Source organism: Trachemys scripta, chromosome 4, assembly GCF_013100865.1.
Source record: "Trachemys scripta elegans isolate TJP31775 chromosome 4, CAS_Tse_1.0, whole genome shotgun sequence".
Taxonomy (NCBI): domain Eukaryota; kingdom Metazoa; phylum Chordata; order Testudines; family Emydidae; genus Trachemys; species Trachemys scripta.
The window spans coordinates 71,734,866-71,750,124 of NC_048301.1; the positions used below are offsets into that span (position 1 = coordinate 71,734,866).

The window sequence follows — 15,259 nt, forward strand, 5'->3', positions numbered from 1 at the left end:
GGAGGAGGCAGGGCTGGGGATTTGAGGAAGGGGCGGAGTTGAGGCGGGGCCGGGGGTGGGGTAAGAAAAAAACGGGGGGGGGGGGGGCAATTGTTTTCGCTTGCGGCCGCAAAAATCCTAGAGCCGGCCCTGATTGGAAGAGTTCTTAATTCACAAATCATAGAAATTTAAAGATGCAAATACCTATTAAGCCATCTTGTCCACCCATTCCTTTGGGTCTAGTGATGGAATATTCCCTATAGTCTGTTCGCTATGGCCTTTGTCTTCCCTTCTGTGGTCCTAGGTGACAAGGCTCCCACCTTATCCCTTGGAAATTGATGCCACAGCCTCACCCATCTCACTGTTACAGATCTTCTGGAAGATTCCACCCATGTTAACTTTTGTTCCGTTTTCTCTTAAATGGCCCTGTGTTCTTCTCTTGTTTCCATGAACTCCACAACGAGGTGTGACAGCAAATGTCAGTAGATGAATTACAGTGAACCGTTTTAGATCCGTAGGGGTCTGCTCTTAGATGAACTAGACTCAAGTAAATAACAAAGATGCACCAGTGAGAAGGTGGCAGTTACAATTAAATTTAAGGAAGCCCAAATATCTGCCTGCTGTGCTGATCCCTAGGCCTCTTCCTGGCTGCTTGCTTTGTGGTGTTACCTCCACATAGTGTCACTCCGGGAATCTGTGCACATCATTGAGACCAAGAGTGGAAGGTGTTTTTCTTGTTGCAATGGGTTGTATAGGTGTATGCACACGTGTGCATGTGTGTTGTGTATGTGGGGAATAATTGTGATGTTTGGAAGCTGTTGCACTTAAGTTAAAACAATGGGGTCCTTTCTCCCTCTCTCTGACCATTTGATTATTTTCTTTCTCTCCCCCTGCAGGTGTAACAAGCAGCACTGACTGTTCCTGTGGACGCAATCACTTTACTTGTGCAGTCAGTGCCTTTGGCGAGTGCACGTGCATCCCGGCTCAGTGGCAATGTGATGGTGACAATGACTGTGGGGACCATAGTGATGAAGATGGCTGCAGTAAGGAAATAACTCCTTTTGTGTGTACATGTGGGTGAGCACGCTAGCGGGCATGTGCAGGCAGGTGTGTGTGTGTGTGTGTGTGTGTGTGAGAGAAGGCTGAATATGAAGGTTTTAACTTTCCTCTATGGACCTGAGAACTCTTTGTCTGATTTAGAAGTTACAATGAGTTTGTCTTGGTTTGTTTCCCACCTGCTAACTGTCCTTTTTGACTGAGGCCTATTTCTGGAATAATAGAGAGCTATTGGTCAGAACTATGTGTATAGGTAGCGCAGAATGGGAATAGAGGAGGCAGCTGTAGTCAGAGTAGAAGTCAAAGAGGAGGCTTGCTCTGTACTATACCCATGTTCAGTCCCCAGCATGCTTTAAAAACAAACAAACAAACTTTGATTTAATTCTGTTTGAGCTGGTGAAAATAGTTTTGAACTAAAATGTAAAACCTGTTAACAGACAGACACACCCAATGAGCCTACCTCTCTGCTCCACCCTCCCTTCAAATCAATTGCCCTTGGGCAATGTGTCTCCTTCACCACCTGGCTCCTTTTGGGAGCCCCAGTGGCCTTGACTGTATGAGATGCTTTTCCATTTATTTTCACAACAGCTGAGGTTCACTAAGGTGCTTGAGATGATAGTCGTCAGATTTCAGAGGTAGGGAGCTAGTAGTTGTGGGGCTCTGGACTCTGAGGCTCCCATATTCCCTGGTCTGACAAAGCCAAAATCCACTAACCTTGGGCATTGTGCAAGGCCCATTCTTGCTTTCTGGATTGGTTGGGGTCATGTGGGAGGAATTGTGTTTGTGTGGGGGAGGGGGAGTGTCCTCTTCCTCATGTGAAAGGGGCAGCTGCCCAGTAAATTGGTTTGTGTAGCTGAGCTATATAGGTGGAGAAAATAAACAAATGTGCAGTGTGAGTATGTTCTGGATAAGTGTGCCCTCCCTCCCTCTCGTGGGCTGCAATGTTACCCACCCTTGGTGCTCTGTGAGGGGTGGGGAAAGCAGCCCTTCTAAGCTACACTCCTGTCATTCATTCACCTGTTGCTGTGGGATCCTGTGAGCAAGATCATCTGACAACTGATGTCCGTGTCTGTTTAGCTGTGTGCACAGATGAGAACTGATGAAAAGCTGGGCTCCCAGTGGGCCTAGCAGGAAGGAAAAGAATTAGAATGCAGAAGTCCTTTCCCTAGGACCACAAGGAAATGCAGCTGCTTCCTTTACTCACCTCCTGGGATTTCACAGATTCCATTGGAGGATAAAAGCTCAACTTGAAGAATTACTTTTCTTCAAATGACCTAGTATCCAAAGGGAATCCAGGCCTCTCTCTCTAGTGGAGGTGGGGAAATCTTTCTCCATTGAGACGTGTGTCCCTACCCAACCTCTCCTTGGTTCCCGCTGTTCTGACATCTGTGCAGGAGAAAATTTCATTCCCCTTGCGGAATGAGTATTGGGGAATCCCACTGATGTTTCTCTGCCCCCTTTCGCTTCTCTGCGTAGGCGTGGGAGAATCCTGCACTGCTGTAGGGAAGTTACCTTCCTCCCCATGCATCTCTGGACAGAATATTTAGAAACATGGGAAACGCACAGGGGGAAAATAGGCCCTCAGGAAAATAAAGGGAGCAGGACTCTGACATAAAGGTGACCAGTGGGAAGAGAACCTGAGAACCCTGTGCAGGAAGCAGGGAAATAATCTGAGACAATATTTGGAGAGTCCAAGAACAAAGGAGGAAGTGGAACAACGGGGCTAGAATCTGCCTAGACCTGCAGGACTGGGCCCAAGGGAGAAAAGCACAAAACCTTCAAGAAGAATTTTCATGTGCTGTGGGGATGGGTGCCTGGGAGCCAGGGAAAATCTCGATCCCTGAAAAGGGTGGGAAGAGAGAAACAGGAACCCACCAGTTGCCTGTCTCAGGTTGAGAATAGGGGAGCTGAGGCAGGAATATCTGATAACCAAACACCCTGGGCTGATTTTGAAAATTGGTCTTGCTGGCCTCCAGTGCACTTATTGAGGCAGGATGGAGATACAAGGGAGACAGAGTCTACTTGGGCTTCACACAACGAGTGAGGCTTCACACAAACTGGGGAGGGGTGGAAAATTGATCTGTGATCAGATTGGCTGACCTCCCTATGATTGGGAGGGAGAAGAAATAAACATGGCAGTTGCAGGCAACCAAGTGAGCTATAAAGCCTGGGAATCTCAAGCCATCAACATGAATCAGTCTGAGTGACTGACCCTTTACACTCAGGGAGGGGAGATAACACAGCTGCAAACTGGGGGCAGCTCTCTGGAAAACAGCAAGTCTGAGACAGGAGTGATTAGACCCCCTGCTGCCAGACTATTGTGTGTAGTTCTGGTCTCCACAGTTTAGAAGGAGAGAGACAAACTGCTAGAGCATACAAAGAAGGGTAACAAAACTGGTAAAATGGGAGAGGAGCTGGAAGGAGCTAAATTTATACAGGGTAGAAGTAACTTGAGGGGAGGGGTTGGAAAATGATCTGCCTCTATAAATACCTACAAGGAAACCGGGTAAATAAAGGGAAAGAATTCTTCAGCTCACAGCCAGTGTAGGAAGGAAGGCAAAAGCAGAAGCTAGATCAGAGGTGGGCAAACTATGGCCTGCGGGCCACATCCGGCCCATGGGACCGTCCTGCCTGGCCCTTGAGCTCCCGGCCCGGGAGGCTAGCCCCCGGCCCCTCCCCTGCTGTCCTCCCTCCCCCACAGCTACGCCACCGCGCAGGCAGTACTCTGGGCGGCGGGGCTGCGCGCTCCTGCCAGGTAGTGCGGCAACCAGACATGCTGCTCTGAGCAGCATGGTAAGGGGGCCGGGGAGTTGGATAAGGGGCGGGGGTCCCGGTGGGAAGACGGGGGGGGGGGGGGGGGGAGGGGGGGGAGGGGCTGGGGGGGGGTCAGGGGGGAGGGGACGTGGGGGTGGGGGGTGGAGACAGGCCCGCCCCTGGCTTTTTGGCGCCCCTAGGGAAAAAACCCCCCCCCCCCATCCCCCCCCCCCCTTTCCCCCCCCCCCCCCCCCCGCGCAGCAGGGGAGGGCGCCGAGCCCGGCCGCGGGCCTGCAATCCCCAACCGGGCCAAAGCGCCGGGGGGAGGGCGGCGAGCCCGCCGCGGCTCTGCTCTTCCCAGCGGCCGGAGCGCCACGGGGAGGGCGGTAAGCCCAGTCGCGGCCCCACTCTCGGGCCGGAGCGCCCCGCCACGCCGTCCCCCTCCAGGCACCGTCCCAAGCACATGCTTGGTGGGCTGGTGCCTGGAGCCGGCCCTGGTTGGATAAGCGTGGGAGTCTCGAGGGCGGGGGTGTGGATGGGGTCAGGGGATGGGGAATAGGGGCGGTTGGATGGGGGTGGGGTCCTGGGGGCAGTTAGGGGGCAAGGAGCGAGGGGAGTTGGATGGGTCAGGGCTGCTGAGGGGGGCAGTTGGATGGGTCAGGGCTGCTGAGGGGGGCGGGAAGTTGCGGGGGGTATAGGGGGTGGGGACCAGGCTGTTTGGCGAGGCACAGCCTTCTCTGCTGGCCCTCCATACAGTTTCGCAACCCCAATGTGGCCCTTGGGCCAAAAAGTTTGCCCACCCCTAAGCTAGATGCAGGAGCTGAGGAGCTGGTGACTCTCACAAAGGACTTGAAAAGAACCGAGCATTCCCAGTTGCCAGGCTTACGGAGGCACTTGGAACACTTCTGCTCCATTGAGGCTACTGAGTCGCCTGAGTGGCTGTCTAGCATGCATCATGCTGCGTGATATTACTAGCCTGTTAGGAACGGGACAGGACAGCTTTGTGATGTGGGGTGCTGGTGACTGCTTTCTTTATTAATCTCCCATTCTTATGGTGAACGCTCCTTGCTAAAGCCAGTATTGCTGAATCCCTTTCCTAGCCTAGCTGTTAGTCTTCCCAGAGATGTCTAAAGGTGCTGGATTCTCACAAGCTCCTGGAAAAGCACCTTTAAGAGCACTCACATCACAGCCTAACCCTTTCCTTCCTTCCATTTTCCCACTGTTCATGCAGCTTCTTCAAGATCCATATGCTGTCCCAGTTAGAGTTCCTGCTACTGCCGCCGCCGCCTCCTCCTGTTGCATTTTCTCTGCTTCCAGCTCCCCTCTCTCATTGTCTCCTATTCTGAACTTGCCCTATTTCCTGTCTGCTCATTTTCACCATGTTTAAAACTCCTGAATTCCCAGGTAGCTTTTATAGGCATAAGTACCAGGCAGTGGGATAGGATTGCACACTTCCCTTCCAGAAGTTAAAGACCCAGTTAAGACATCATTGAGGTTCCTTGAAAACCATGGAACTAGGATTCAGACTGGAATGGGCCATATGATGTGTTTTGGTCCATGAATCTAGTTCTATGCAGCCACATGCGTGTTCCCATCTGAGACGGAGAAGAAAGCACAGGGTCGAGCCTTCGGCAAGGTATGGTGCTATAGCTCCTCCTCTGGCCAATCAATGAAGTAATGTTGATGAGCTCCTGAGAGAGCCATGCCCAACTCCCGAGAGGGAGGGGATTGTGGGGACTTTAGAACTCATAACCCCAAAGGCAAACAGTGACCCAGACCCAAAGGTCTCAGCTCTTGAGGCGGGATCTGTGTCCATAAAGTGTGGTGTATGCTGGAGTAATTGAGCTAGTTAATTGCAATTAACTAATTTTACATTAGTGCCATTTGTCAACCCCTCTGAAGTGGTAACGTGCTAATTGTTGTGGGGAGGGCTTGAAATGGAAGGTGAACAAGAAAGCAAGACATGCAGCAATGAAAGGGGATGTGTCAGCCCAAAGCAGGTGCAGGAAAGGGATGCACAGAGGAGAACATGTCATCCTTTACGAGTGGGCCTTGTCTCAGGTTTTCAGCTCTAACTATGGTGGCTACCAGCCTTCTGTCAAATCTTCCCCCGGAGGCAGGAAATCTAACTCTCACCCCAAATCTAGGGCCATGTCTACACTGGCAAGTTTCTGCGCAGTAAAGCAGCTTTCTGCGATGTAACTCCCGAGGTGTACACACCGCCAAGCCACTTAATGCGCAGAAACGGCGCAGTTGCAGTGCTGTAAAAAAATCATCCCGATGAGAGGTGTACAGCTTTCTGCGCTGGAGCTACAGTGTCGCAGTGCCAGTCAGACACCCTGATCGATTACAGTGCTGCAGTTGGCCTCCAGGAGGTGTCCCACAATGCCTGTTCTCACCTCGCTGGTCATCGGTTTGAACTCTACTGCCCTACCCTCAGGTGACCAACCATGAGCCCCATCCCTTAAATTCCTTGGGAATTTTGAAAGACCCCTTCCTGTTTGCTCGGTGATGCGTGCAGTGGTCTCAGCGCATCTTTCCAGGTGACCATGCCTGCTCCATGCACCAGGCGATCCTCCACTTGGAGCAATGCCGAGCTGCTGGACCTCATCAGCATTTGGGAAGAGGAGGCTGTCCAGTCCCAGCTCACTCCAGTCGCACGAATTATGATACCTACAGACAGATTTCACAATGCATGTCAGAAAGGGGCCATGACCGGCACACTCTGCAGTGCAGGGTCAAAGTGAAGGAGCTGCGGAATGCCTACTACAAGGCACGGGAGGCAAACCGCCGCTCTGGTGCTGCGCCCACGAGCTGCTGGTTCTACAAAGAGCTGGACGCGATACTCGGTGGTGACCCCGCCTCCACTGTGAAGGCCACTGTGGATACTTCGGTGGCTCACGTGCCAGTTGAGAGTGGACTGAGCCGGGAGGAGGAAATCTTGGACGAGGATGTGGAGGGGGAGGGGGACGCAGAGGATGACTCAGAGGTCAGAGATACATGCGATCAGGAGCTCTTCTCTACCCCAGAGGAGGCTAAGCAGTCACAGCGATGGGAGCTTGGTGAAGCACAGGAGAGGAGGCCCCTGGTAAGTGGCTTTGATTTTGGGAATTGCTGAAGCAAGTTATTGGGGGCACGGGGGTTGCAGAAAGCAAGCTTGTGTCTTTATGATGCGCGTACCACCACATGCCCAGTCTGAGCGATGGAACAGGGTGTTGATTGACTCCCTCAGTTCATGGGAATCTGCCTCAGAGATCTCCAGGAAATTCTCATGGAGATACTGGGCAATCCACTGCCGCAGGTCCTTTGGCAGAGCTGCTTTGTTTCTTGCCCCCTTAAGGGTAACTTTCCTGCGCCACTCTGCCGTCTCTGGCGGGTGGTGGGGGGGACGACCAATGCTGCGCACAGGTGAGCTGCATAAGGGCCAGGGCAGAAGCCACAGTCTTGGAGAAGACCCTCCCTTAATTCCCTGCTCACCCTCAGCAGTGAGATATCTTCCATAATGAACACAGCCTGTGGAAAATGTGGGGACAGTAATGATTATAAGGCCCCCACCTACAGTGGTGGCTCTCCCCAAGAGCCACGTGCCCAGTGTACAGTACGGTCCTGGAACACTGATTTCCCCTGCCACTCCTGCGACTACTCACCATTTTGGGGGTCTTGTGGCTCATGTGTGCTTGCCTGGGGTCAGCCAGTTAGTGACAGGTACGTGAATAGTGGCTGTGTTTTAAATCACTGAATCAGTGGTCTGTGTGTTGGAAACAATACTGCTTCTGTAAAATGTTGCATTTTGGCTTCACAGATATGACCTTGGGAGCCCATCCTCCCTCTTTTTTATCGCCAGCTGAATGGCTGCGCAGAATTAGAAAGCGGCCACGAAGAACTAAAGAGGACTTTCTGCGTGATGTCACGATACACTCCATGGCTGAAAAACAAGAATTGAAGGAATGGCGGGGCAGTGAGAAGAGGGACCGAAAGGAGAACGCAGCGCGCCAGAACGAAGCCACGGAGCGGCTCTTAAACGTATGGAGCGCCAAGTGGACACGCTTTAGGCGCTACTAGCACTGCAAACCAAGCAGCTCTGTGCCTGCCCTCCTCTGCAACTGTTGTCACAAAACACTCCCATGCGCCCCCCCCAGACGCCGCCAACACACTATCAACCTCCTGGCTCCAGTCTGTACCTGCTGCATTCCATTCCTGCCCAGTCACAGTCCAGCCCTGCGGATTCCCAGTACTCACTGCACTCAACACCAGTCCCTCTGCTGAAGAACAGTACCTGCTGCACTGTACTCCAAAGGAGAAGGTTGCTTATGATACCTGGACATACACAAATCTTTAACGGTCCTGGGATCCCACCTCCTCCTGAGACCCTCCCATCCCCCACAGTGCTGATGTGTTTTTTGTTTGTCTCTCTCCTCTGGTTGTTGTTTTTTAATAAAAGAATTGTTTTGGTTTGAAAGCAATCTTTATGCCATTAATTGAAACCAAACAGAGCCCTGCAAAGCAACAGGCAATTTTCTTAAATCTCCGCAGTGCATCGTCTGCACCAATCACAATCACCTCCTAGTATTACAAGCACTGCACTCCCAAGCATAGCAACAAATATTAGTGGCTTTCAGCTTCAAATTGCTACCTCAGGGCATCCCTGATCCTTATGGCCCTGGTCTCCGGCTGTTCAAATTCAGCCCCCAAGTGCTGAGCCTCGGCGGTCCAGCCCTGAGTGAAGCTTTCACCCTTCCCTTCACAAATATTATGGAGTGCACAGCGTGTGGCTATAAGCATAGGAATATTGTCATCAGCCAGGTTCAGTCTCCTATATAGGTAGTGCCAGCGGGGCCTTTAAACGGCCAAAAGCATACTCAACAAGTATTTTGCACTTGCTCAGCCTGTTGTTGAACTGCTCCTTGCTGTCAAGGTTCCCGTATATGGCTTCATAAGCCATGGCATTCAGGGGTAGGCAGGGTCTCCCAGGATCAGAATGGGCATTTCGACTTCTCCTACGGTGATCATCTGGTCCGGGAAGAAAGTTCCACCTTGCAGCTTCCTGAACAGGCCCATGTTCCGAAAGATGCGTGCATCATGCATCTTTCTGGACGAGCCTGCGTTAATGTTCGTGAAATGTCCACAGTGATCCACAAGCTCTTGGAGAACCATAGAGAAATACCCCTTCAGATTAATGTACTCAGTGGCTAGATGGTCTGGTGCCAGAATTGAAATATGTGTGCCATCTATCGCCCCTCCGCAGTTAGGGAAGCCCATTTGTGCAAAACCATCCACAATGTCACACACATTGCCAAGAGTCACGGTCTTTCGGAGCTGGATGCAATTAATGGCCCTGCACACTTCTGTCAACATGAATCCAACGGTCAACTTTCCCACTCCAAACTGGTTAGTGACCGATTGATAGCAGTCTGGAGTAGCCAGTTTCCACAGTGCAATCGCCATGCACTTCTCTAATGACAGGGTAGCTCTCATTCTCATGTCCTTGCACCGCAGGGCTGGGGCGAGCTCATCACACAGTCCCATAAATGTGGCTTTCCTCATCCAAAAGTTCTGCAGCCCAGACGTGCATGACAAATAAGCATTCAGGCTTATTTCCAGAGCCCAAAAGTGGCATTCCACTGTGATCAGCACCTCCGTGAATGCCACAAGTAATCTTCTGTCATAGCTACTATATGTGGCAAGATCAATGTCGCACTCCTCTTGCCTTTGTAGTTTAAGGAATAACTCCACTGCCACTCGTCACGTGTTAGTGAGATCGAGCAGCATATTGGTCACCACTGCAGGATCCATTCCTGCAGACTGAAGAGGCAGAGCGCGCAGTACACAAACCATTGAAAGATGGCGCCAAATACAGACGGAAGCGCAGGGATTGCTGGGATGCTAAGCAATGCATCAGAGGGCATTGGGACAGGACCCAGGATGCCCCATGGCCCCCTCCGCCTTCCCACAAATCTTAGCGGCACAAGAGGAAGTGATGCTCTGTGGGATAGCTGCCCAGAGTGCACTGCTCCAAATACCGATGCAAGTGCCACATGTGTGAACACACTATTGTGCAAGCAGCTGACAGTGTGAACACACAACCGCGGTTTCTTTTCACTGCTCTCTGAGCGATGATGTAACTCTGCCAGTGTAGACATACCCAAAGTGTGTGTGTGTGTAGAGTTTCTCCCCTATATTTCCAGTTTAAGGAGAATGAATGCACCAGTGAGTAAAGGCGTTGGAGTAGCCTTTTTTCCATTTCCACCTATGAAGCAAGTTTGCATGGTTTCTGGGTTAGTCACTTTTCCTTTGTTCCCCACTTGTTACCCTTCCTCCTTCCTCCAGCCCCTGCCCGGCTTCCCTGAGGCTTTGCTCAGTTTTATTGCATCAGAGTAACTGGTGTATCTGACTTGCACAGGGTCTTCCCCTGGCCGTGAGGATTATCAGTAATGGCCTGGGCAAGGAGAATCTACCCTCTGCCAGCATATGTGTTCTCTGCCTACCTCTCTGTGGTAGGGACTGCTTCCCTCCCAAAGCTGAACCCCTGCTATTACGGGAGCCAATTAGTCCATTTCATATTTGCTTCCTGCTCTGGTTCATGTTTAGAAGCCAAAGTGCTGTAGTAATAATAGTAATAAGCACCCTCGCAGCTGTCATGCCAGCTTCATAGACTTTCTTTCGGGTGTCAGCTCTTTGGCTCCATGACAGCATCTGTTTTGGAACCACTTGCTACATGTGCCAAAGCAGCTCAGCTGCCTACACACCTTAGCCCAGCAGAGGCTGCCTGGGATTGTTGCTAACCAAAGCAGAGTGTAGGCAGAAGACTGGTCTTCTTGTCTGCATTCACTTTCAAGTGCAGCCTGGCCCTTTCCTAGTCACTGGGAATATTTCTGTTTTTTTTTTTTTTTTGTACATGTGGGTACCATTTTATGAGGCCAAGATGGGAGAAGAACTGAGTAAATTCAGCCTCAGCCTTGACAAACTGGCCGCTTCCCGGAAGATTTCTTTGTTTCATCCCAGCTGTCCCTTTTCCATGGAGTCTTCCTGCTCTGATGAACATACTCCACCTGTGCTTGTATTGGCCCCGTTCTGCCTTTGAACGGTCGGCTCTTTGGGACTTGCTTGCTTGACCCAACATCCTGTTGTGCCACACTTTCTGGGCTTAAGGAGAGTGGGGGACTGGTTACTCTTTTTGTCTAGGTTATTGAAAATGGGATAAAACTCCACTGTTCTGAACCCAGTAGGAAGTGTAGACAGCTTCTCTTGAGCCACAGGAGTGTGTAACTCATTTTGTTTGAGACCTTTTCCTGGGCTCTGTGTCTCTTTTCACCTATGAGAACTGGTCTGTGTGTGAGATTACTAAACTAATCTGTCCCAGACCAAAACTGTGAGGTGATGCTAAGGGTAAATATTCTTACAGCAGCCTTTTGCTGTAGTTAGTAGGTAAATAAAAAAACAAACACATACTCCATAAACTACATAAATTCCTGATTTTTGAGCAATGGTTAAGAGTTCAGGCTAAACTTAAAAGAATCCCCAAACTTTGAAAGTCTGGAAATTCAAAATAAAGTCCACAACCTACATTAACTCTACCCCTGAAGTGACACCAGCCCCACATTTGCCCTACTTTGGGGATTTTGGCTTTGCAGTTGGCTTAATTCATATCTCTGAAACTAACAGACAAATCACATCACAGAAGATATGGTGCTCCCAGGCACTGGCCTTTGCCACTTCAGGATTGCAAAGGATTTGGTGCTTGTCACAGATGGTCCCTTTCTATTTCTGTCTCATTTTTGCACAGCTTGTGTGGGAGTCCAGATTTTCTGACAGTACATTTGAACATCGAATTCAATGATACCACTAGAGGGAGTATTTTCTATTTTGGTTTCTGGAGAAATAACAGCAAAATGTAGTGGCCTCTGCTGAGCATCCTGATTTCTGCTCAAGGCTGGATTAAGGGTCTCAGTCTTCTATCTTGAGCCTGCTGCACACTCTGCTGATTTCCTTTAGCTAGTAACCATCAGCAACTAACAAAGGCGCGGTGTCCCTGGCCTCTGTGCGTGGCGCAGACCTGTGTGATGTGCTCTCAGCTGGTTCCCCAAACTCTGGGGAGGCACCACTGGGAAAGAAGGGGTGGGGAAAGTCAACTCTAAGGGCATTCTCTTCCTCAGCAAATGTGTGGAGCATGATTGCTTATCACAAATACCATCTTTAAACAGACGGACAAATATAAGACCACTTGGAAACACCCACATTCTGGACACTGGTATCTTCTTGACTATGTCATCATTGGAGCCCATGATTGTACTGATATCCATATTACATGAGCGATGAAAGGTATGGATGTCTGCTGGACAGGGCATTGTTTGGTCAGATCAATTATGAACACGAGGCTTGGACCACAACACCAAAACAACTGAAAGGAATGCGGAAGAGATTTAACATTAGGGCACTTCAAAATCACGCTAGTCGTGAGACCCTTCAGCAACGCCTCATTGAGAGGCTCTCTGACCTACCTGACAACAGCAGTGATATCCAAACACATTGGGAGGAGTTCAAAACCATTATTCACAAGGCATGTGCTGAATCGATTGGATACTCCACTCACCACCATCAGGATTGGTTTGATGAGAACAGCAAGGAAATCCTAGCACTGACTCTTCAGATGAGAAGCACATTTTGCACTTGGCAAAATGAACCCTCTAACCAGCAAAAACAAGAGACTTAGCAGCTTAAAGCTGTAGCTCAAAGGAGGCTGTGTGCCATCAAGAATCAGTGGTGGCATGCACAGCCCATGGAGATCCAGAACTTCGCTGATCAACATGATATTATGATTTATCATGATAAAATAGAATTTTTTTTTCAAGCAATGAAAGCCATCTATGGGCCAACCTCAAGTGGCACAACCCGTCTGCAATCTCAGGACAGCTCCACCCTTCTTAAGGACAATGTAGCTCTCAAGCAACGTTGGAAAGAGCACTTTGAGACTCTATTAAACCATGGATCTAAAGTCTCAGCTGCCACCATCGAGTTCATTCCCCAGCAACCAGTAATAGAACCTCTTGCTGACCCCCATCTTCTGAGGAAGTTTGGTGAGCCATCACTCAGACTAGAAACAACAAGGCGCCAGGCCCAGATGGCATCCCCATGGAGGTCTTCAACACTGGTGGAATAGCACTCGTGCAAAAACTTCATCAACTTCTTGTTAGAATTTGGGTTAATGAGGAAATTCCACCTGACCTAAAGAATGCCAATATTGTGACTGTTTTTCAGAAAGGGGACAAGTCAACGTGCGGGAATTACTGAGGCATTGCCCTCCTCTCCATTGCGAGGAAGATCTTTGCTCACATCCTTTTGAACCATCTCCTCCCTCTTGCCGAAGATATCCTTCCGGAATCCCAATGTGGTTTCAGACCATCTCGGGGCACCACTGACATGATTTTTGTTGCACGACAGATCCAAGAGAACAATACCAGCCATTGTTTATGGCATTTATTGACTTAACTAAGGCCTTTGATTCCATCAATCATGAAGCATTATGGAAAGTGCTATTTAGGTTCGGTTGTCCATTCAAGTTCATTCACGTTCTCAGGCTACTTCATGATGAGCTGACTGCCACCGTCCTCTGTAATTGGTTGTAGACAGACCTGTTTACCATCTGTACTGGTGTTAAGCAGGGCTGTGTTATTGCCTCAACCCTTTTTTCCATCTACCTTGCTGTGATCTTGATTCTTATTCATGACTGTCTTTCTTCTGGAGTTGGGATTGAATATTGCGTGGCTGGCCAGCTCTTCAACTTGTGACGTCTTTATTCTAAAACTAAGGTCAGCAGGACTGTTATCATCAACCTTCAGTATGCTGAAGACTGTGCTATCCTTGTGCACACCAAGGCTGACTTGCAGTCCATCCTAGATCTTTTCTCAGGTGCCTTTCTCAGGCCTTTCATAGCCTGGGACTTTCCCTCAACATGGGAAAGACTAAGGTTCTCCACCAGCCTGTCCCAGCGCAGGTTGCCTCCCTTCTCACACAATTGTCATCGGTGGTGAACTCCTGGAAAACGTTGAGCATTTCCCTTACTTTGGTAGCCACCTCTCCCAGACAGACAATCTTGATGTGCAGATCGAACATAGGATCCATTATGCCAGCGTGTCCTTTGAAATGTTGCTGCGTTGTGACTTTATTGATAGAGAGCTGCAGATGGAAACTAAGATCCTTGTCTACAATGCAGTAGTTATCCCCACTATTATTTTTTGTTGTGAGACATGGGTGACATACTGAAGCCATCTTAAGTGTCTGGTGTGGTGCCACCAGTGCTGCCTTAGGAAGGTTCTCTGTATCAGGTGGGAAGATCGTCGCACCAGTGCCAGCGTGCTCTCTGCAGCTAATGTCACCAATGTTGAGGCAAAGATTATGAACCATCAATTTTGCTGGGCTGGCCATTATGTGCAGATGGGGATACTCTTCTTCAGAAGCAAGTTCTGTTTTCTCAACTTAGTCATGGTAAGAGGACTCGTGGGGACCAGAAATGTTACAAACTCACCAGGAAAGTATATCTTCAGAAGGGAGGCGTTGACCCCATGAATTGGGACAAGCTGGCTGGCATCGCATCATACCTCAAGCCTCAGCCCGTTTTGAGAGAATTGCCTTACTCGAGAGGCTGAGAAATGGCAGAGGAGGAAGGAAAGGGTACAGCATCCCAGCCAGCAGTTGTGCTCTCTCCAAGCAACCACCTGTCAAATATGTGGAAAAACCTGTAGAGCACGGATTGGACTCCTCAGCCATCTTACCTCTAAGTAATGACTCCTTCCCCCCCTCTCCCCCCGGCAGACATCATCCTCCTATCGAGGGATAGCTGATGATGGCTCTCAGCTGGAGAGCAGCATGTTGAGTTATTTGTGAGGCTCAAACCCAGCCTGGAGATAGTGTTAGGAAATGTTAATGTAGATTCTGTGAAGAATATAAAAAGCAACCTCTCTCTTTCTTGGTGTCAAGCGAACAGCCCATCTGGTAAGGACTATGAGGCACTTGCTTTCTTGGGTGCAAGGTGATTTCTGCCGCAGCACAAAGCAGCGCTAGAGCATTCCAAGGACTGTGGGACATGATTCAGACGGTTCATCTTTCATGACTTTTTCCCTCCAGGACCATAAAAAACAGCGGGAAGTAGTGGATACGACATGTCTACGGTAGATCTAGCTCTGCTGAAATCTTGGATGACTTCCAGTGTGATTGTGCAATAGGGATAAGTACGGAAGTGGTCAGGAGTTCAAAGGCCTTTTTGTGTTGGTCACTGGCAGTAGGCAGAATTAGCCTGTGGAACTCATTACCACAAGGTACCAACTGAGGCTAAGGAGGAATCAAAAAAGGATTAGCCATATATGGTTAGTGAGAACATCCACAGTAACATTACAGAGGATTACAAATACAGTACATAAAATTAATGCATAAAATTAGCTGATCAGAGGTAGAAGGGAGTGAGTTTAGGAATAAG

The 15,259-nt window shown here is 49.6% G+C and overlaps 1 protein-coding gene across 6 annotated transcripts in view; it reads left to right on the forward strand.

Moving 5' to 3' along the window:
- LRP4 (LDL receptor related protein 4) overlaps positions 1–15,259 on the forward strand; it is a 110,543-nt gene that overhangs the window by 49,930 nt on the left and 45,354 nt on the right. For all 6 annotated transcript variants that reach the window (XR_004645577.1, XR_004645578.1, XM_034769515.1 and 3 more), the window contains exon 2: positions 876–1,022. Coding sequence is in view for 4 of the 6 variants with exons in the window: in XM_034769515.1 (XP_034625406.1) it covers positions 876–1,022 (147 nt within the window). In the remaining 2 variants the exon portion in view is untranslated. The remainder of the gene's footprint in view (positions 1–875; positions 1,023–15,259) is intronic.